At 46.5% G+C, this 17,433-nt stretch overlaps 1 protein-coding gene across 1 annotated transcript in view; it reads right to left on the bottom strand.

Moving 5' to 3' along the window:
- Nucleotides 1–17,433, bottom strand: part of slc27a4 (solute carrier family 27 member 4) — a 53,084-nt gene that overhangs the window by 13,587 nt on the left and 22,064 nt on the right. Inside the window, exons 3-6 of the mRNA XM_080212168.1 lie at nucleotides 7,994–8,155; nucleotides 4,638–4,707; nucleotides 2,662–2,753; nucleotides 1,549–1,658 (exon numbers count right to left, since the gene is read on the bottom strand). Coding sequence (XP_080068294.1) covers nucleotides 1,549–1,658; nucleotides 2,662–2,753; nucleotides 4,638–4,707; nucleotides 7,994–8,155 — 434 coding nt within the window. The remainder of the gene's footprint in view (nucleotides 1–1,548; nucleotides 1,659–2,661; nucleotides 2,754–4,637; nucleotides 4,708–7,993; nucleotides 8,156–17,433) is intronic.

Below are 17,433 nucleotides of genomic sequence, written 5' to 3'. Positions count from 1 at the left end.
CCTCCACCACTTCAACGGGCAGAGAATTCCAGAAATTCACCCTTTGAGTGAAGAAGTTCCTCCTCAACTCCATTCTAAACTGTCCCCCCCCTTATCTTGAGGCTGTGCCCTCTAGTCCTACTGTCCTTTCTGAGCAGGAAAAGCCTCTCCACCTCTATCCTATCCATCCCATTCATCATCTTATATGTCTCAATGAGATCTCCCCTCATTCTTCTAAACTCTAACGAGTACAAGCCTAGTTTATTCAGCCTCTCCTCATAGTTCAACCCCCTCAACTCCGGTATCAGCCTAGTAAACCTCCTCTGCACTCCCTCCAAGGCCAAAATATCCTTGCGTAAGTGTGGCGACCAAAACTGCACACAGTACTGCAGCTGCGGCCTCACCAGTGCCCTGTATAGTGTGCATACTCTGCATAAGACAGTGACCCAAGGCTGGAATCAAACCCGAGTCCCTGTGACGGAGCAGTGCTAACCACTGTGCCACTACGGAACATAGAAATTCCCTAGAATGTGCCTGACCCTTAACTGCCCTCTGAAATGGCTCAGCAAGCCCATCAGTTCAAGGGCAACTGGAGAAGGATAACAAATGTTGGCCTTTCCAGCGATGCCCCACATCCCATGAAAGAATAAAGGGAAGGAAAAAAATCATTCTCAGGAGCCTGCTGCAATGTGGCGGATACCCTGGGATGACTAAATGGAATACCAAAAGCAGGATAATCACTTGTTCTGGGCCTCAATAAACACACGGAGAAAAGATATTGGTTGGTTTGATGGAGAATTTTCCAATTTTTGTAAGAACTGATATAAAGACTAAAAGCAAATTACTGCGGATGCCGGAATCTGAAACCAAAAGAGAAAATGCTGGAAAATCTCAGCAGGTCTGGCAGCATCTGTCAGGAGAGAAAAGAGCCGATGTTTCAAATCCAGACAACCCTTTGACAAAGCTTTGGTGGTGACAGTGTGGGACGGAGGAAGGAAAGGGAGGGAGGAGAGTGTGGGAGGGACGGGGAAGGAGGAAGAGTGAGGCAGTGAGGGAAGGAGGGAGGATAGGGTGGTGAGGCAGTGAGGAAGGGAAGGAGGGGGAGTGAGATAGGGAGAGTAGGGTGGTGAGGCAATGAGGGAGGGAAGGAGGGGGAGTGAGAGAGTGACCTCACTGGGTAAATAATGGTGCCGTTCGGGTGAATTGTACGGACTGGGGGTGAAAGTATTATCACCCAGATCAATAGGAAATGAACTGACCTGTGCAGGTTACGAGTGGCATTGCCACTCCTGTGCCCAGACTACTCACCATGCCCACCCCCCACCTTTGCCACTCCACTGCCCCTGGGTGTGTGGTTGTGGGGGTATAAATGGCAGATAAGGTCGGGGACACAATTGAAGTCTTTAACAGAATTGAGCAGGGAGGCATTTAGGCTTGGCTCCATTTCTAACTGCCCAAGTTCAAGGGGCTGAGTGGCCTCCTCTGCATTGTCCATTTTCTGGGATTTCTATAAACACCAGGGTGTCAGTGTCAAATCAGGACTGATATCTTCACAGAACACTCACTCACCGTGCATCTGTACTTGACACAGTCGTCCCAAAAGCGAGAGGCGGAGAACTTTTTCCTGATGACAACAGTCAATCCGTGGAGGAGACACTGCCCTACCCCCACGATATTCCCTAGGAAAGGAAAGATGACTGGATCAGTGACACGGGATTTGGTTTCTAAACATGAGTATGGCAATGTTAGAGCCACAGCACTCAGCACGCAGGAAGCTAAACAGCAGGAAAGGAGCAGAGAGTCCCTGAAGACTCAAGATTATCAGACCCAAATCTTCAGTTCCAAACTCCCTCACTTCCTCACTCTCCCTCCTTCCCTCACTGCCCTACTCTCTCTCCCTCCCTCACTCTTCCTCTTTTCCTCCCTCACTCTCCCTCCCTCATTCTCCTTCCTTCCCTGCCTCACCACACTTCTCTTGGTCCCTCACTCTCCCTCCTCCCCTCCCTCATCACCCGACTCTCCCTCCTTCCTTCCCTCACTGTTCTACTCTCCACCCCTCAATCTCCATCCTTCCCTCCCTCACCATCCTACTCTCCCTCCCTCCCTCCCTCCCACATTCTCACCATTCATTATCCGACATGTCCGTTCTCATGGGGACAGAGCAATCCCACAACCAATTGGAGGAGAGCAAACAGACTCTGTTATCTGAATGGATGATTTTTGACTGTCTTTTCTTTCCCAACTGCGACATTTTTATGATCAGAAACCAACGGTGCAATGAAAAGAATGCCATGTTGGGTTCAGGTATTTAAAGTAAAACTAGAATTTTATTTATCAGTGTCACAAGTAAGGCTTACATTAACACTGCAATGACGTTGCTGTGAAAATCCCTTAGTCGCCACACTCCAGTATCTGTTCGGGTCAATGCACCAAGCCAGCACGTCTTTCAGACTGCAGGAGGAAACCGGAGCACCCACAGGAAACCCACGCAGATACGGGGAGAATGTGAGACTCCACACAGACAGTGACTCAAGCTGGGAATCAAACCCGGGACCCTGGCACTATGAGGCAGCAGCGCTAACCACTGTGTTGCTGACTGACTGGTGAGTGACAGCGCTTGCTGGGAGCTGCACTCTCTCCCTCCCTGTGCCCCAAACTCCCCCAGTGCCTCCCCCAGGTTACCTGCAGAGTGGTAGAGAGGCAAACAGTCGTAGACAATGTCATCGGCACGCATACGGTAACCATAATAAACCAAAGCTGCCATTCGGTAATACCTATATGGGAGAGAGAAAATTCAGGATGCCATTCAAATTCTGGAATATCACTGAAAAGAGAGACAGAATGTTGAAGTTTTTCATCCTCCACTCATCAGGACAAATGCAAGAATACCAAATTTCAAACAATCGTAACGATTTATACTGCAGGTGAAACGGGTGATTGGTTGGCACATCCACACTGATTGGCAGAGGCGTTGCCACGGAGAAAGCAACAGGGATCTATAAGCTCCCGGGTAATTCTAAACAGTTGTGAGGCTTGGGCAAGTTCCCGTTGTTTGCAGGGAGTGGATGATTCAAATTCTCAATTGGTAATCCTCCCGGAATGATCTCCACCTCCCTCTGCTGCATTGCATTGGTAGAGTTTGCCAGGTGAAGCGTTCCCATTGTAAGGGATGGGTAACTGCAGACAACATTAGGTATCAGTCAGCTTGGTGGGAACAGACTCTCCCCCCCCGCCCCCACTCACCCACTACCCCCACCCCCCTCCAACCCCCAATTGGGTCAGACAGCGAGTGCCAAATCTAGACTGGCGTTGCCAGCCAGTGGAGCGCATCAGTGCCTGAGGGGGGCATCTTTCACGATGAGTCTTTAAAACGAGGGCCTGTCTACCCTCTCAGGTGCACGCAGAACATCTTCATGGCCACTGGAAGAAAATGAGGCATCTCAAGGTCTCCAGATTGTCACAGCTTTAGATAAAGTAATAAAAATGAAGTTGTGACCACGGTGCCAGGACTGGAGTGGACAGATTTAAGGTTTCGGGCAGGGGGTGAGGGTATGGGAATAACCATGTCACCCAGCGAGTGGCCATGACCTGGAATTCGCGGCAGAGGAGGGCAGCGCGAGTGGCGGGCAGTGGAAGCGGCGGGAACGGAGGGAGATGGTTAATGATTTCAAAAGGAAATTGGGATGGAGACACGGGATAACTAAACTAGCAGCTCTGTGGGAATAGAGTGCGGGAATGGGACTGGCTGGATTGCACTGCAAAGAGACAGCATGGACTCAACAGGCCAAATGTCCTCCTCTTGTAGGGCAATGACACCAAAGAGCGGATTTTATCCCACTGGCGGGACTTGCACCAAAATCGCTGGACTGTTGAATGGTTTGCTGCACTTTCTGGCCCCGCCCCTACCTCCTGGCCCCGCCCCTACATCCTGGCCCCACCTCACCCTCCAGTCCCGCCCAGCTTTCAGCCCCTCCCACCTTTCAGCCCCACCCCCTCTGTGACATAATGGTGAAATTTCACCCTCTGACACCCCAGACATTTCTCTCTGGTGTCCTTTTCGGTATGTTACACCAATAAGCCCGCCCACACTCAACATCATCACAAACAGATGACCTGGTCCTTACCCCACTAATAACCCCCAATCCCCCCTCCTCACCCCAGACGGGGAATATGGGGGTCTTTGTGTTTTTCCTTCCCAAAGCCAACAGGCCACAAGTGTAAAGCGGCGCAGATCCTCTTCCAGCCTACAGGTGGCAGACTGCTCTGAGCAACACAAATGGACCGGTAGGGGTTGAATTTGTCAAACTCCTGCCCCGTCCAGCCCTCGCGGAAGAGTGGCTCCTCACACTATCGGAGGGGGCGCTTGCTATTGCTGGATTGGCGTAGCAGTGGGTGGGGTGGGCACTGAAAGCAGTCTCTCAGCACAGGCAGCTCAAGGTCACCGAGGGAACTCTGCTGTGAGTGCATCTGCTCTCCCTGTTGGAAGAACAAAGGAGGGAAGGGGGCAGCTATAAAGGGAAAGCGAGCTGGCGGGGGAGTGAAAAATAGAAGCATAGAATCGTCGCAGCATTGTAGGAGGCTATTCGGCCCATCTAGTCTGTGCTGGCTCTCTACAAGGTCATTTGATCTTTAGACATCCTCAAGACATGGGTCCTTACCTGCTGTGGACAACAATAGCTGCCTTGGGCATGCCAGTTGTTCCTGAGGTGTAGATGTAGAACAATCGATCTGCAACAAGAGATACAGTGTCACACGGGAGCAGAAATAACCATAGGGTGATACAGAACAGAAGGAGGCCATTCGGCCCATCTTTTGTACAGCACATTTTCAGCTCCCTTCTGAGGTTGTATTCTTTCTTTCTTGAAAACTATTTACCCAATTCTCTTCAGAAAGTCACAATTGAATCTGTTTACACCACCTTTGGGGGAGGGGGGGAACGGTGGCACAGTGATTAGCATTGCTGCCTCACAGTGCCAGGAATCTGGGTTCGATTCCCAGCTTGGGCCTCTGTCTGTGTGGAGTTTGCACATTCTCCTCGTGTCTGCATGGGTTTCCTTCAGTTTCCTCCCACAGTCTGAAAGATGTGCGGGTTACGTGCATCGGTCATGCTAAATTCTCCCTCAGTGTACCCGTACAAGCGTTGGAGTGTGGTGACTGGAGGATTTTTACAGTAACTTCATTGCAGTGTTAATGTAAGCCTACTTGTGTCCAATAGTAAACTTTAACTTTTAACTTTTCAGGCAGTGCATTCTAGGTCACGATAACTCACTGCGTCACAATGCTTTTTTATAGAATTATTTTGTGAGCATTTATTGCCATCCCTAATTACCTTTTGAACTGAGTGGCTTGCTGGCCCATTTCAGGGGACAGTTAAGAGTCAGCCACATTGCTGAGGCTCTAGAGTCACATGTAGGCCAGACCAGGTAAGGACGGCAGATTTCCGTCACTAACAGGACATTAGTGAACCAGATGGGTCTTTCAGACAAGGACAGTTGGCATGGTCATCATTAGTTTTAAGTTTATTTATTAGTGTCACAAGTAGACTTACATTAACACTGCAATGAAGTTACTGTGAAAGTCCCCTTGATTGTACATTAGTCCCGGACTAGCTTTATATTGCAGATTTATTTTCTTACTTCACCAGCTGCTGTGAAGGGAGCTTAACCCTGATCCTTAGCCCAGGTCTCGGTGTTTCTAATCCATTGGCATTACTGCTGTCTCCCTCACAGCATCCCCCAGTCACCAAGATGTGGAAACGCCTGCACTGGACTGGGATGGACACAGTGAGAAGTCCCACAACACCTGGTCCAACACGTTTTATTTGGAATCATGAGCTTTTGGAGCACTGCTCCTTCCTCAGGTGAGTCTCAGTCAGGTGACACTCGCCTGAAAGAGCATCGCTGCAAAATCTTGTGATTCCAAATAAATCTGTTGGACTTTAACCTGGTGTTGTAAGATTTCTTACAGTCATAAAATCCTGCAGTGCAGAAGGAGGCCATTCAGCCCATCGAGTCTGCACCAACCACAATCCCACCACCTAGGCCCTATTCCCATAACCCCATGCATTTATCCGAGCCACTCCTCCTGACACTAAGGGGCAATTTAGCATGTCCAATCCACCTAACCCGCACTTCTTTGGACTGTACACTCGAGGGAGAATTTAACATGGCCAATTCATCTAGCCAGCATGTCTTTTGGAGTGAGGGAGGAAACCGGAGGAAACCCACGCAGACACGGGGAGAATGTGCAAACTCCACACAGATAGTGACTCAAGCCAGGAATTGAACCTGGGGCTCTGGGGCTGAGAGGCAGCAATGTTAACCACTGTGCCACTGTACCACCCTCGCCAACGACAACTTTGCCTCTTTTGCCAAACACCTGAAATTTGGGTCCTCTGGTTACCCATTATTCCGCCACCACCACAAGCAGTTTTCCTTCATTTACCCTTTCTCAAATTCCCTCCTGATTTTAAACCTGTTTAGTAAATCTCTGCTGTGCTCCAAGGGAAATACTTTCCCAGTGGAAAGGCGAGAGGAGGACAGGAGATGGGGATTATCACTAACACTTTCATTTAAAACCCATTGACTCCAAATTAGGTCAATAAAGTCACCTACTTGGGTTTGTTTGTTTGTTGATTTTTTATTAAACTCCATTCTCCAAGTTACAAAGCCAATGCACAGAGTGGACAAGGCATGTCCTTAATCCACCTCCTAGCTGCTCCAAAAAAAAACCCATTCATATTCAAATGGAATCCAATTCATGGTCCCCACAAGAGATACAAGACCATTAGATATGGGAACAGAATTAGGCCATTCAGCCCATCGAGTCTGCTCTGCCATTCAACCATGGCTGATATTTTTCTCATCCCCATTCTCCTGCCTTTTCTCCATAACCTCTGATCCCCTCATTGATCAAGAACCTATTTATCTCTGTTTTAAAGACACTCAATGATCTGGCCTCCGCAGCCCTCGGCGGCAATGAGTTCCACAGTTTCACCATTCTCAGGCTGAAGAAATTCCTCCTCATCTCTGTTTTAAAGCAGCCTCCCATCACTCTTGAGGTTGTGCCCTCGAGTTCTAGTCTCTCCCAGGAGTGGAATAGGGGAATTTCATAGTAACTTCATTGCAGTGTTAATATGAGCCTTATTTGTGATTAATAAATACATTTTTACTTTTAATCAATCCTACCCAGGCCCTAATCTCATAACCCCACGTATTTACCCTCTGTGGAGGGTAAATTTACCCTCTGTGGAGTTTGCACATTCTTCTCGAATAGAATCAGAGAACCCCTACAATGCAAAAGGGGTCCATTCAGTCCATCGAGTTACACTGACCACAGTCCCACCTAGGCCCTATCCCTGTAACCCCTTAGCTAGTCGCTGACACTAAGGGACAATTCACCGTAGCCAATCAACTTAACCCGCATATCTTTGGACTGTAGGAGGAAACTCACGCAGACACGGGGAGAACATGCAAACTGCACATGGACAATCACCCGAGCCCAGAATTGAACCCAGGTCTCTGGCGCTGTGAGGCAGCAGTGCTCACCACCGTACCACCCCAGCATGCCGTTCATTTTGGAAGCTTTGGAAGATAACAATGAGAATGCTTGTGCAAGTTGATAATTTCTTCCAGTTAGATAGGTTTGGGAGGATCAGGGATGTGGATGGTTAATGCTGGATTTGGGTTAGATACCAGGCGGTGGGATCTTTTCCCCAGCCTGGAACAGGCTGTACAGAGGGTACTGACTTTCCTTCAGTAGGGAATTGGAACTGTTTCTGGCTGGATTGGGAATTCCTGTACATTACAGCCTTACGTTCATTCCCTTCGACTAACTTCTTTTGCATACAAAGTGGAATTCCTCTTTGCCTCCACCTGCTCCTCCAGCCCCAAACTGGCCTGGGATTTTCCAGCTGTTTCCCAAAAAATCTTGCACTTTTGGGATGTGCAGATATTTGGAATTGGACAGCAAGGACGGGATGGATCTCAGGGTCTTTTCCTGCCTCGGATTGTACCTGTGAATCCTCGGTTCTGGAGCGTGGGTGGAGGATGCGTTGACGAGGCCTCCAGTAAGGGATCAAGGTTTTCCGTACCCGGGAGTACCTCACTGGCGTTCCATTCTCCAGAGCAGTACAGATACATGGATTTTCCCAACAACTGGTGGATCTCCTTCAGGGCTGTGTAAAAAAGAAAGAGAAGCCACAAGAGATATTTAAGACCAGGTTTTCACTCTGTTACACTAAGCCTTCATCCCAGTTCCTGACATGGCAGTGTGAATATGGACACACAAACACACATGTACACATATACATGCACACACATGCACACATATACATGCACACACACGCATACAGAATACATGCAATGTTAGCATTGACCTTGAGAGGATTGGAATACAAAAGTGGAGATGTACTGCTGAAGCTTTATAAGGCTCTGGTCAGAACACATTTGGAATATTGAGAGCAATTCTGGGCCCTGTATCGAAGGAAGGATGTGCGGGCCTTGGAGACGATCCAGAGGAGGTTTACGAGAATGATCCCAGGAATGAAAGGCTTGATGTATAAGGAACGTTTGAGGGCTCTGGGTCTGTACTCGATGGAGTTTAGAAGGATGATGGGAGATCGTATTGAAATTTGCAGAATACTGAAAGGCTTGGATAGAGTGGATGTGAGGAAAATGTCTCCATCAGACAGAGAGAGTAGGATTCGAAGACACAGCCTCAGAACAAAGGGACAAACCTTTAGAACCAAGATGAGGAGGAATTTCTTCGGCCAGAGAGTGGTGAATCTGTGGAATTCATTGCCACAGAGGGCTGTGGAGGCCAGGTCAGAGTGTATTTAAGACAGAGATAGATAGGCTATTGATTGGTTGGGGGGGGCGGTCAAAGGTTACGTGAAAAAGGGCAGGAGAATGAGGTTGAGAAACTTATCAGCAATGATTGAGTAGCAGAGCAGACACAATGGGCCGAATGGCCTAATTCTGCTCCTGTATCTCAGAGTCTAACTGTCCCATGGTGTTTCTGAAAGATGCAATTAAACAAAAGATTGAGCTAAAGCCAAAATAGGAAACATTGGCAATGAGGTTGGGTGAGATTCTCTGGCCATCCCTCAGTGGTTTACTTGCTGATGGGAGGTAGCGTGCCGTGCACTGATGGTGGGATCCTCTGGTCCTGCCACAGTCAATGGGAACTCCCACTGAAGCCATCCCATTCTGCAGGGAATCCTGCAGCAGGGAATGCGCCTCTGGCAAGACCGGAGAATCCCCTGGGCGTAAATGGCCGGAGAATTCCTGCTGTTGTTTTCTAAGGAGCAAAATGTGGGTGGATGCTGGAAATCGGAAAATGCCACAATTCCAAAGAAGCAGCAGATGGTTTCTCTGTCTCTCCACAAACACTGCCAGACCTCCAGAGCTCTTCGAGCTTCCGGCATTTTCTGCTTTGATCTCTGATTTCCAACATCCACAGGACGTTGCTTTAATTTTTGGTGTTTTATAAGGAGTCGCAGATTGGCTATTTGCGCAGTTGATTCCTCTGGGTCTCCAGTTAATTTTAAGACACTTTGTGCTCCCACGGGAAATGAAGACTCGTGATCCTGTTGTGTCACAGGTCCACACAGGGCTTGTGTTCCTGGAAGAGATGCTGATTAACTTGTTGTTAAAATAGAGGAATAAATTCTCCTGAGGTGCTCAGAATGGGTTCTCCAGCACTGCAAGTTTGGGCATCTATCATGGAGGCCACAGGAAGGGATCTGAGCATCAAGGATTACCCTTAATTTCAATGGATCCCACTGTGGTACGTGGGGATCTGTAGGATATGCACAGTGACTGTGCCTAGCAGCACAGAAAACCCTGTAGACCAACCCCCAAAGTCACATGTATAACTGAAGCTATCTTGCCACTGGAAGAATGCTGCTGCTGTCATCCACACACTTCTCCTCCTGATGGCCAAGGACATTCCACCCAATCTTACAGTTAACCATCAGAGATTCCTCTCTCAATCTCACAGGCAGCCATTAAGACCTTTTCGAATTGTGGAAATGCAAAGTCAGATCTTCATGCTTCATAGAATCCCTACGGTGCCAAAGAAGGCCATTCGGCCCACTGAGTCAGCACTGACTCTAACCGAGGCCTATCCCTGTAAATCTACACATTTACCATGACCAATCCACCTAACCTACACATATCTTTAGTCACTAAGGTGCAAACCACCCTCCCATCCATTGACTCCGCCCACACTTCCCGCTGCCTTGGAAAAGCAGCCAGCATAATTAAGGACCCAATGCATCCCGGACATACTCTATATATAAAATATTCATCACGGAAACATTAACAAGTATGGAGCTTAAACAGAATATACCAGGCCAATGGATCACTTGGCCCATTGTCCCTCTGCCAGCTCACTGAAGCGGTTCTCCAGTTTACGTTCCAACTGACTCAAGAATTGCTTCTTCCCTGCTGCCATCAGACTTTTTAATGGAGCTTACCATACCCTCACCAACTTTTACAGATGCACCATAGGAAGCATTCTTTCTGGTTGTGTCACAGCTTGGTATGGCTCCTGCTCTGCCCAAGACCGCAAGGACCTACAAAGGGTACTGAATAAAGCCCAATCCATCACGCAAACCAGCCTCCCATCCACTGACTGTCTACACTTCCCACTGCCTCGGCAAAGCACACAGCATAATTAAGGACCCCACCCAGCCCGGACATTCTCTCTTCCATCTTCTTCCATTGGGAAAAAGATACCAAAGTCTGAGGTCACATACCAGCCGCCTCAAGAACAGTTTCTTCACTGCTGCTGTCAGACTTTTGAATGGACCTACCTCGCACTAAGTTGATCTTTCTCTACACACTGGTTATGACTGTAACACTACATTCTGTACCCTTTCCTTTCCTTCTCTGTGAATGGTATGCTTTGTCTGTATAGCGCACAAGAAACAATACTTTTCACTGTATGTTAAAACGTGACAATAATAAATCAAATCATATATTAAGTTGATCTTTCTGTACACCTTAGCTATAACTGTAACACAACATTCTACACCCTCTCCTTTCCTTTTCCCCAATGTATTCTGTGAACAGTATGCTTTGTCTGTTTAGCACGCAAGAAACAATACATTTCACTAAACACCAATACACATGACAATAATAAATCAAATTAAATCAATTTAGCAGGCCCAATCCACCTAACTTGTACATTTTTGGACTGTGGGAGGAAACCGGAGCACCAGGAGGAAACCCATACAGACACGGGGAGAATGTGCACACTCTGCATAGACAGTGACCCAAGGTCAGAATCGAACTGGGGTCCCTGGAGCTGTGAGGCAGGGGTGCTAACCACTGTGCCACCATGCCGCCCAATGCTTGCAATGAAAGGAATCACAGGCTGTCAGCTTCCAAAAGGTAAAAGAAAAGAGTTTTTGTATTTATTCTTTTACAGGATGTGGGCGTCACTGGTAAAGGAAGGAATATGAGTGGCTATTTTAGTATTTATTGCTCATCCCTAATTGTCCTTGGGAAGGTACTAAGCCGCCATCTTGACCCACTGCAGTCCACCTGTTATAGACACACATTGCCCAGAGTGTGACATACAATGCTTATGAACTACACCTCATCACCCCACATGGGAGCAGCTAGCAAATATACAAGTGCTTCAAGAACATTCAGCCTTATCCGCTATTCAATAAAATCATGGCTGATCTTCCACCTCAATCCCACTCCCCTAAACCCCATATCCTTTTAACTCCTTAACCTGTACCCTTAGATTCCATTATCTTTGGATCTCCTTAGCATGCAAAGAGTTGGGAAGAAAAACTAATTAGACAAAAAGAAGATGGCATAGTGCAATGATACTATGCCTATAAGGAACTTTTTTTTAAAAATCATGTTTCTTATAAGGGATATATTTAAAAGTCAGCTCTGTATTGCAAGGTGCCAATTTGTCTGGGAAAACAGGCAGCTCGACTGTTGCGAATGCAGCATAATGACTATTTCTAGCTAATTGTGTGTTTATATAAACAGAGTTAACACATTTGTGTTTACTTAGGTTTCCCTTCTGGTTTCAGAATAGAGTTTTAGTGTGGTTGATTGACAGAGACAGAGTTGTGGGTTAGTGGGAGGAGCTAGGCTTGCAGGAAATATCTGTAGTTTCTCTTCTTTTAAAGCAGGCAGTGTTTTTGAAAGAAGCAAGGCATACCTCTACATCTCTCTCTCTCTCCAGAATTGCTCAGAAAACTTCAGTTCTGGCAATCTAATTACAAGCCTGTATTTTGCTAACTGATTTTGAAGACGGGTTTTAAGTCTGTAAGAAGAATATTGTTTGAATTATAACTCATAGGAATAGGTTAGCAGTTAAGAATTCCATCTTGTCGTGTTTAAGCATGGTTCAAATGTTAAATGTTAAGCTAATTAATTTGTTATAGTTAAACTCTATCGTTAAATGAAGTTTGCTTTCAAAGCTTCCCACTTTATCAGTAGAATCACACCTCAGAATCATGGAATAGAATCCCTACAGTGCAGAAGGAAGCTATTCAACCCATCGCGTCTGCACCGACCACAATCCCACGCAGGCCCTATTCCCAGATATTTATCCTGCTAATCCCCCTGATACTAGGGTCAATCTACCATGGCCAATCAACCTAACCTGCATATCTTTGGACTGTGAGAGGAAACCCACACAGACACAGGGAGAACGTGCAAACTCCACACAGACATTGATCCAAGGCCGGAATTGAACCCGGGTCCCCGACACTGTGAGGTAACAGTGCTAACTACTGTGCCACCCACCTGGGGTAAAACATCATATCTTCCTCACATTAATACAAAAATTGCAAATGTTGGGCTCTAATCTAACTTCATAATGTACGTTGGAGTTTCTGACCCGTACCCTAACAGAGGCATTAATTTTTTAAAATAAAGCCAAACAGGAAAATCTGATTTCTCTGGTCAGTTAAAAATTATTAATAAAAGAACAAAGTGAGGGGTCAGAAAAACAACATTGAAAACAATGCAGGAAAAGGGCAGAGTGATAGAACTAAGGGGAAAACAAGAGTTGACACAGTATCGTAGGAAAGTCTTATAATGCAGTGGGGAGTATCCCCAACTCTGATCAAGAAGTTCCAGGTTCGAGTCCCACCCCAGAAGTTGATGACCAAGGAGATCATTAAGGGTCGACATGGTGGCACAATGGCAAGCACAGTGTCGGGGACCCGGGTTCGATTCCAGCCTCAGATCACTGTCTGTGTGGAGTCTGCACATTCTCCTCCGTGGGTTTCTTCTGGGTGCTCCGGTTTCCTCCCAAAGATGTGTGTGTTGGGTGGATTGAGTGTGCTAAATTACTCCTTCGTGTCACGGGGACTAGCATGGGGCTACAGGGATAGGGCCTGGGTAGGATTATGGTCGATGCAGACTTGATGGGCAGAATGGCTTCCTCCTACATTCTAGAGATTCTAAGAGATAATGTGGTCAAACAGACTGAGCATCAACCTGGAAATCCTTCCAACAAACACCAGGGACAGGCGATAAGTATGGGGAAGATTTCCTGGTCAGCCTTGTGATAAAAGGAATGTTGCAGCCTCTGCTGGGTGTCAGGTAAACCCAAGAAATTGGAATAACTTTCTCTTGTTGTATTCTGGTCATACTTTAAAAATGTTGGGGCATGTGAGTGGAAATTGAAGCAAGGGACTGAGTGATTCTGTGAATCTAAACTGTGGGATAATGCGCCCAGCAATACTTCAAACAGATGCTTATCGAAGGTGATTTAGTAAGGATGGTGAAAAAACAAGAATGTATTTGAATGAGTTGTTGTGAGTCAAAGGGGAAGATATCCAAGTTGTGAAAAAAAAGATCATGGGTAAAGTAATTGGGTTTACTTTTCTTTTAAAGTTTGAAAGGCTAAAGTAAAGAGAAGTTAATCAAATCCGGGAGACAGTAGTTGTAAAGAGACTTGGTGAGACAGTGGGGAGATCAGAAAGAAAGAACGTATTTAAGCAGATAACAAAGGTATGAAGGAAGCTGATTTAGATCTCACTAGGAATTGCTGGTCAACTTTCAACAAAGAACAAAAGGAGGGGTTGGGAAGTGAAAAAAAAACAAAATTAAAATTAATGTTGTCAAAGGTCAGAGAGATAGGACTGAGGGGAGAACAAGAGTTGGCACAGTATCAGAGGAAAGTCTTGTAATGCAGTGGGTAGTGTCCCTGCCTCTGATCTAGAAGCTCTTGGTTCACGTCCCGCCCAGTGCAAACGAAGCCAGATCTGAAAAATCAATTGCTGTTAACCTCAGAGAGCATCCCAACAGAAATCAAAGATCCTGTGTGGTACAAGTTACTGGACTTTTATAGATCTTAAAATCCATAAGGAGTTCACAGAATCATTCGATCTACAATGCAAAAGGAGGCCATTTGGCCCATCGATTCTGCACTGACAACAATTCCACCCAGATCCTATCCCAGCAACCCCACACATTTAACTTCCTAGTCCCCCGACAACACCAAGTGGCAGTTTATCATGGCCAATCAACCTAACTCGCACATCTTTGAAGTGTGGGAGGAAACCAGAGCACCTGGAGGAAACCCGTGCAGACATGGGGAGAACATGCAAACTCCACACAGACACTGACTTAAGCCGGGAATCGAACCCGGATCCCTGGCGTTGTGAGACAGCAGCGCTAACCACTTTGCCACCGTGCTGCCCATCTGTTGCTGAACAGATGGGGAAGGTTAGCTCTGAAGATAGTTAAATTACGATTGTTTGAACAGTTTCACAATATCAGTACTGTGTGAAGCATGGGTTTATTTAAATACAATTCTATTTTATTGTTTTTCCTATTTCTTAGTAAACATTTACTTTGCTATCATCACAAGTAGTCAGGGACATCAGGTCTGGATTTCAAAACCTTTCCTCATGCGATACAAATTGCAAACACAAACGTGAGGGCAGTTGTTTCAAGTTTCACTTCCGGGATTTGAACAGCCTGGCATTCACTCTCAGCCATGGCCTTTAACACATCACTACCCAGAGCTCCAGACCACAACATGCATGGAAAGTGCATGCCAATCTGGACTCCAAGAGAACCGTCACACCACAATGACTTTCTACCGTGTTGTAAAATTGTCTGATTATATCCCCATAATCCCTGCTTTCCAGGGATAACACAGCAGTCTTGAAAAATCTGTGACAGTACTTTCTGCATTGAACCAACAGAATGATGGTAATTGAGAGTCCAGCAGAAGGAGGCAATAAACACGGGAGACGTAGAGGTTACCAACAATTTGACTTCTTGTTTGTAATTTATAACCCTTCAGGCAGATTACACCCCACATAGATGGTTTGCGAGAAGCCAGTTTCTTTTTTAAATTAGCATCTACTGGTGGGACCCACCCAACGCCAAGCTCTTAATTAAACCATAAATTTCAAAACAAAGCCAACAATCCTAAGCAGGCGTTGGTTCCACAGTTTGAGTGTTGGGTTGTATCAGGGAGAATTCATCGCAAGAGTCTACATTTTGGAGCCACCCTGTACCCTCTCACTTTGGCACTGCATGTTTGAGTGTCCTCCACTGTGAGGCAGTGGAGGATGCAGCACAGGTGGCACAGTGGTTAGCACTGCTACTTCACAGCTCCAGGGACCCGGGTTCGATTCCCGGCTTGGGTCACCGTTTGTGTGAGTTTGCATGTTTTCCTCATGTCCACATGGGTTTCCTCCGGGTACTCCGGTTTCCTCCCATAGTCCAAAGATATACGAGCTAGGTTGATTGGCCAAGCTAAATCGCCCATTAGTGTCCCACGATGCGTAGGTTAGAGGGATTCGCAGGTAAATACGTAGGGATACAAGGATAGGGCCTGGCTGGGATTGTTGTTGGTGCAGACCTGGTGGGCCGAATGGCCACTGACTGCACTGTAGAGTTTCTGTGATAGAACTGGAGCCAATTGTTACACACTTTTATTTACAAAGACACACAATCCTTGCTATAGAGGGAGTACAGTGAAGGTTTACCAGGCTGATTCCAGGGATGACACGTCTGTCATATGAGGAGAGACTCAGTCAGGTAGGATTACATTCACTGGAGTTTAGAACAGTGAGAGGGGATCTCATAGAAACTTATAAAATTCTAGCAGGGTTAGACAGGGTAGATTGAGAAAGAATGTTCCCGATGGTGGGAGATGCAGAACTAGGGGTCATAGTTTGAGGATAAGGTGTAAACCTTTAAGAACAGAGGTGAGAAGAAATTTCTTCACCCAGAGGGTGGTGAATGTGTGCAATTCACTACCACAGAATGTAGGTGAGGCCAAAGCATTGTGTGATTTCAGGAAGAAATTAGATATAGCTCTTGGTGATCAAGGGATATGGGGGGGGATCAGGATATTGAATTTGATGATCAGCCATGATCATAATGAATGGTGGGGCAGGCTCGAAGGGCCGAATGGCCTACTCCTGCTTCTAGTTTCTATGTTTCTGTTATAAGCATGCTCTTTGTAACCCACCAGCCATGGTTTCTGTTTGTTCCTATGTACCCTTTTGGTTAAGCCAATTAAACCAAATTAACCAAAGTGAAGGACCAATCAAAAAGGCAGTTCCTTAAAGGGACACTTTATCAAACAAAAACAAATTGCAAAGTAACCAAAATGTGACCAACGGACTCCATAAAACACCCCAGTGCGCACTGGGCACGTACAATTGTTCCTACGTACTATTTCAGGTTGAGACAATTGAACTAAATTGAACAAATTCTGGGACAAATGCAAAGGACAGCCACTTAAAGGGACACTGCATCAAACAAAAGCAAACTTAAAACATCAAACCAAAATGTGATTAACAGGGGCAATAAAAACACCCCAGTCCCCAGGTGCCCACTGGCTACAGAATTCTGTTCCTACCCAAGGAGCACAAATGGATGCCCAATTGATGCCCAGCTTTGGTTTAGCTCAATTGGCTGGACAGCTGGTTTGTGATGCAGAGCAGCACCAACAGCACGGGTTCAATTCCCGTACCTCTCCAGCCAACCCGACATTCCTTTCAATTGAAATCAATGGAAAAAGATGGATTGGCACCGTGGTTAGTACTGCTGCCTCACAGCATCAAGAACCCGGGTTCAACTTCTGTTTTGGGTGACTGTCCGGGTGAGGTTTGCATATTCTCCCCATGACTCCGGTTTCCTCCCACTGTCCACAGATGTGTAGGTTAGGTGGATTGGCCGTGCTGAAGTGTCCCAAGATGTATAGGATGGGGGATTGGAGGGGAAAATATGTGGATAAGGCCTGGGTGGGATGCTCTGTTGGAGGATTGATGTACACTCGATGGGCCGAATGGCGAATTGGAGGGATTCTATGATTCAATATTGTTCATTTTATGCCATGACTATAAATTAGAATTACTTTCTAGGCCAGGTACTGAAAGTGAAATAGAAACCATGGGGTTAAATTTCTTAATCGCCCTGCTGCGGGAATCGTCACAGGCGG

This window comes from Carcharhinus amblyrhynchos, chromosome 25 (genome assembly GCF_965287045.1).
Source record: "Carcharhinus amblyrhynchos chromosome 25, sCarAmb.v2.hapA, whole genome shotgun sequence".
NCBI classification, from domain to species: domain Eukaryota; kingdom Metazoa; phylum Chordata; class Chondrichthyes; order Carcharhiniformes; family Carcharhinidae; genus Carcharhinus; species Carcharhinus amblyrhynchos.
Note: the sequence above shows the minus strand (reverse complement) of the source record. Positions and strands in the feature narration are given on the sequence as shown.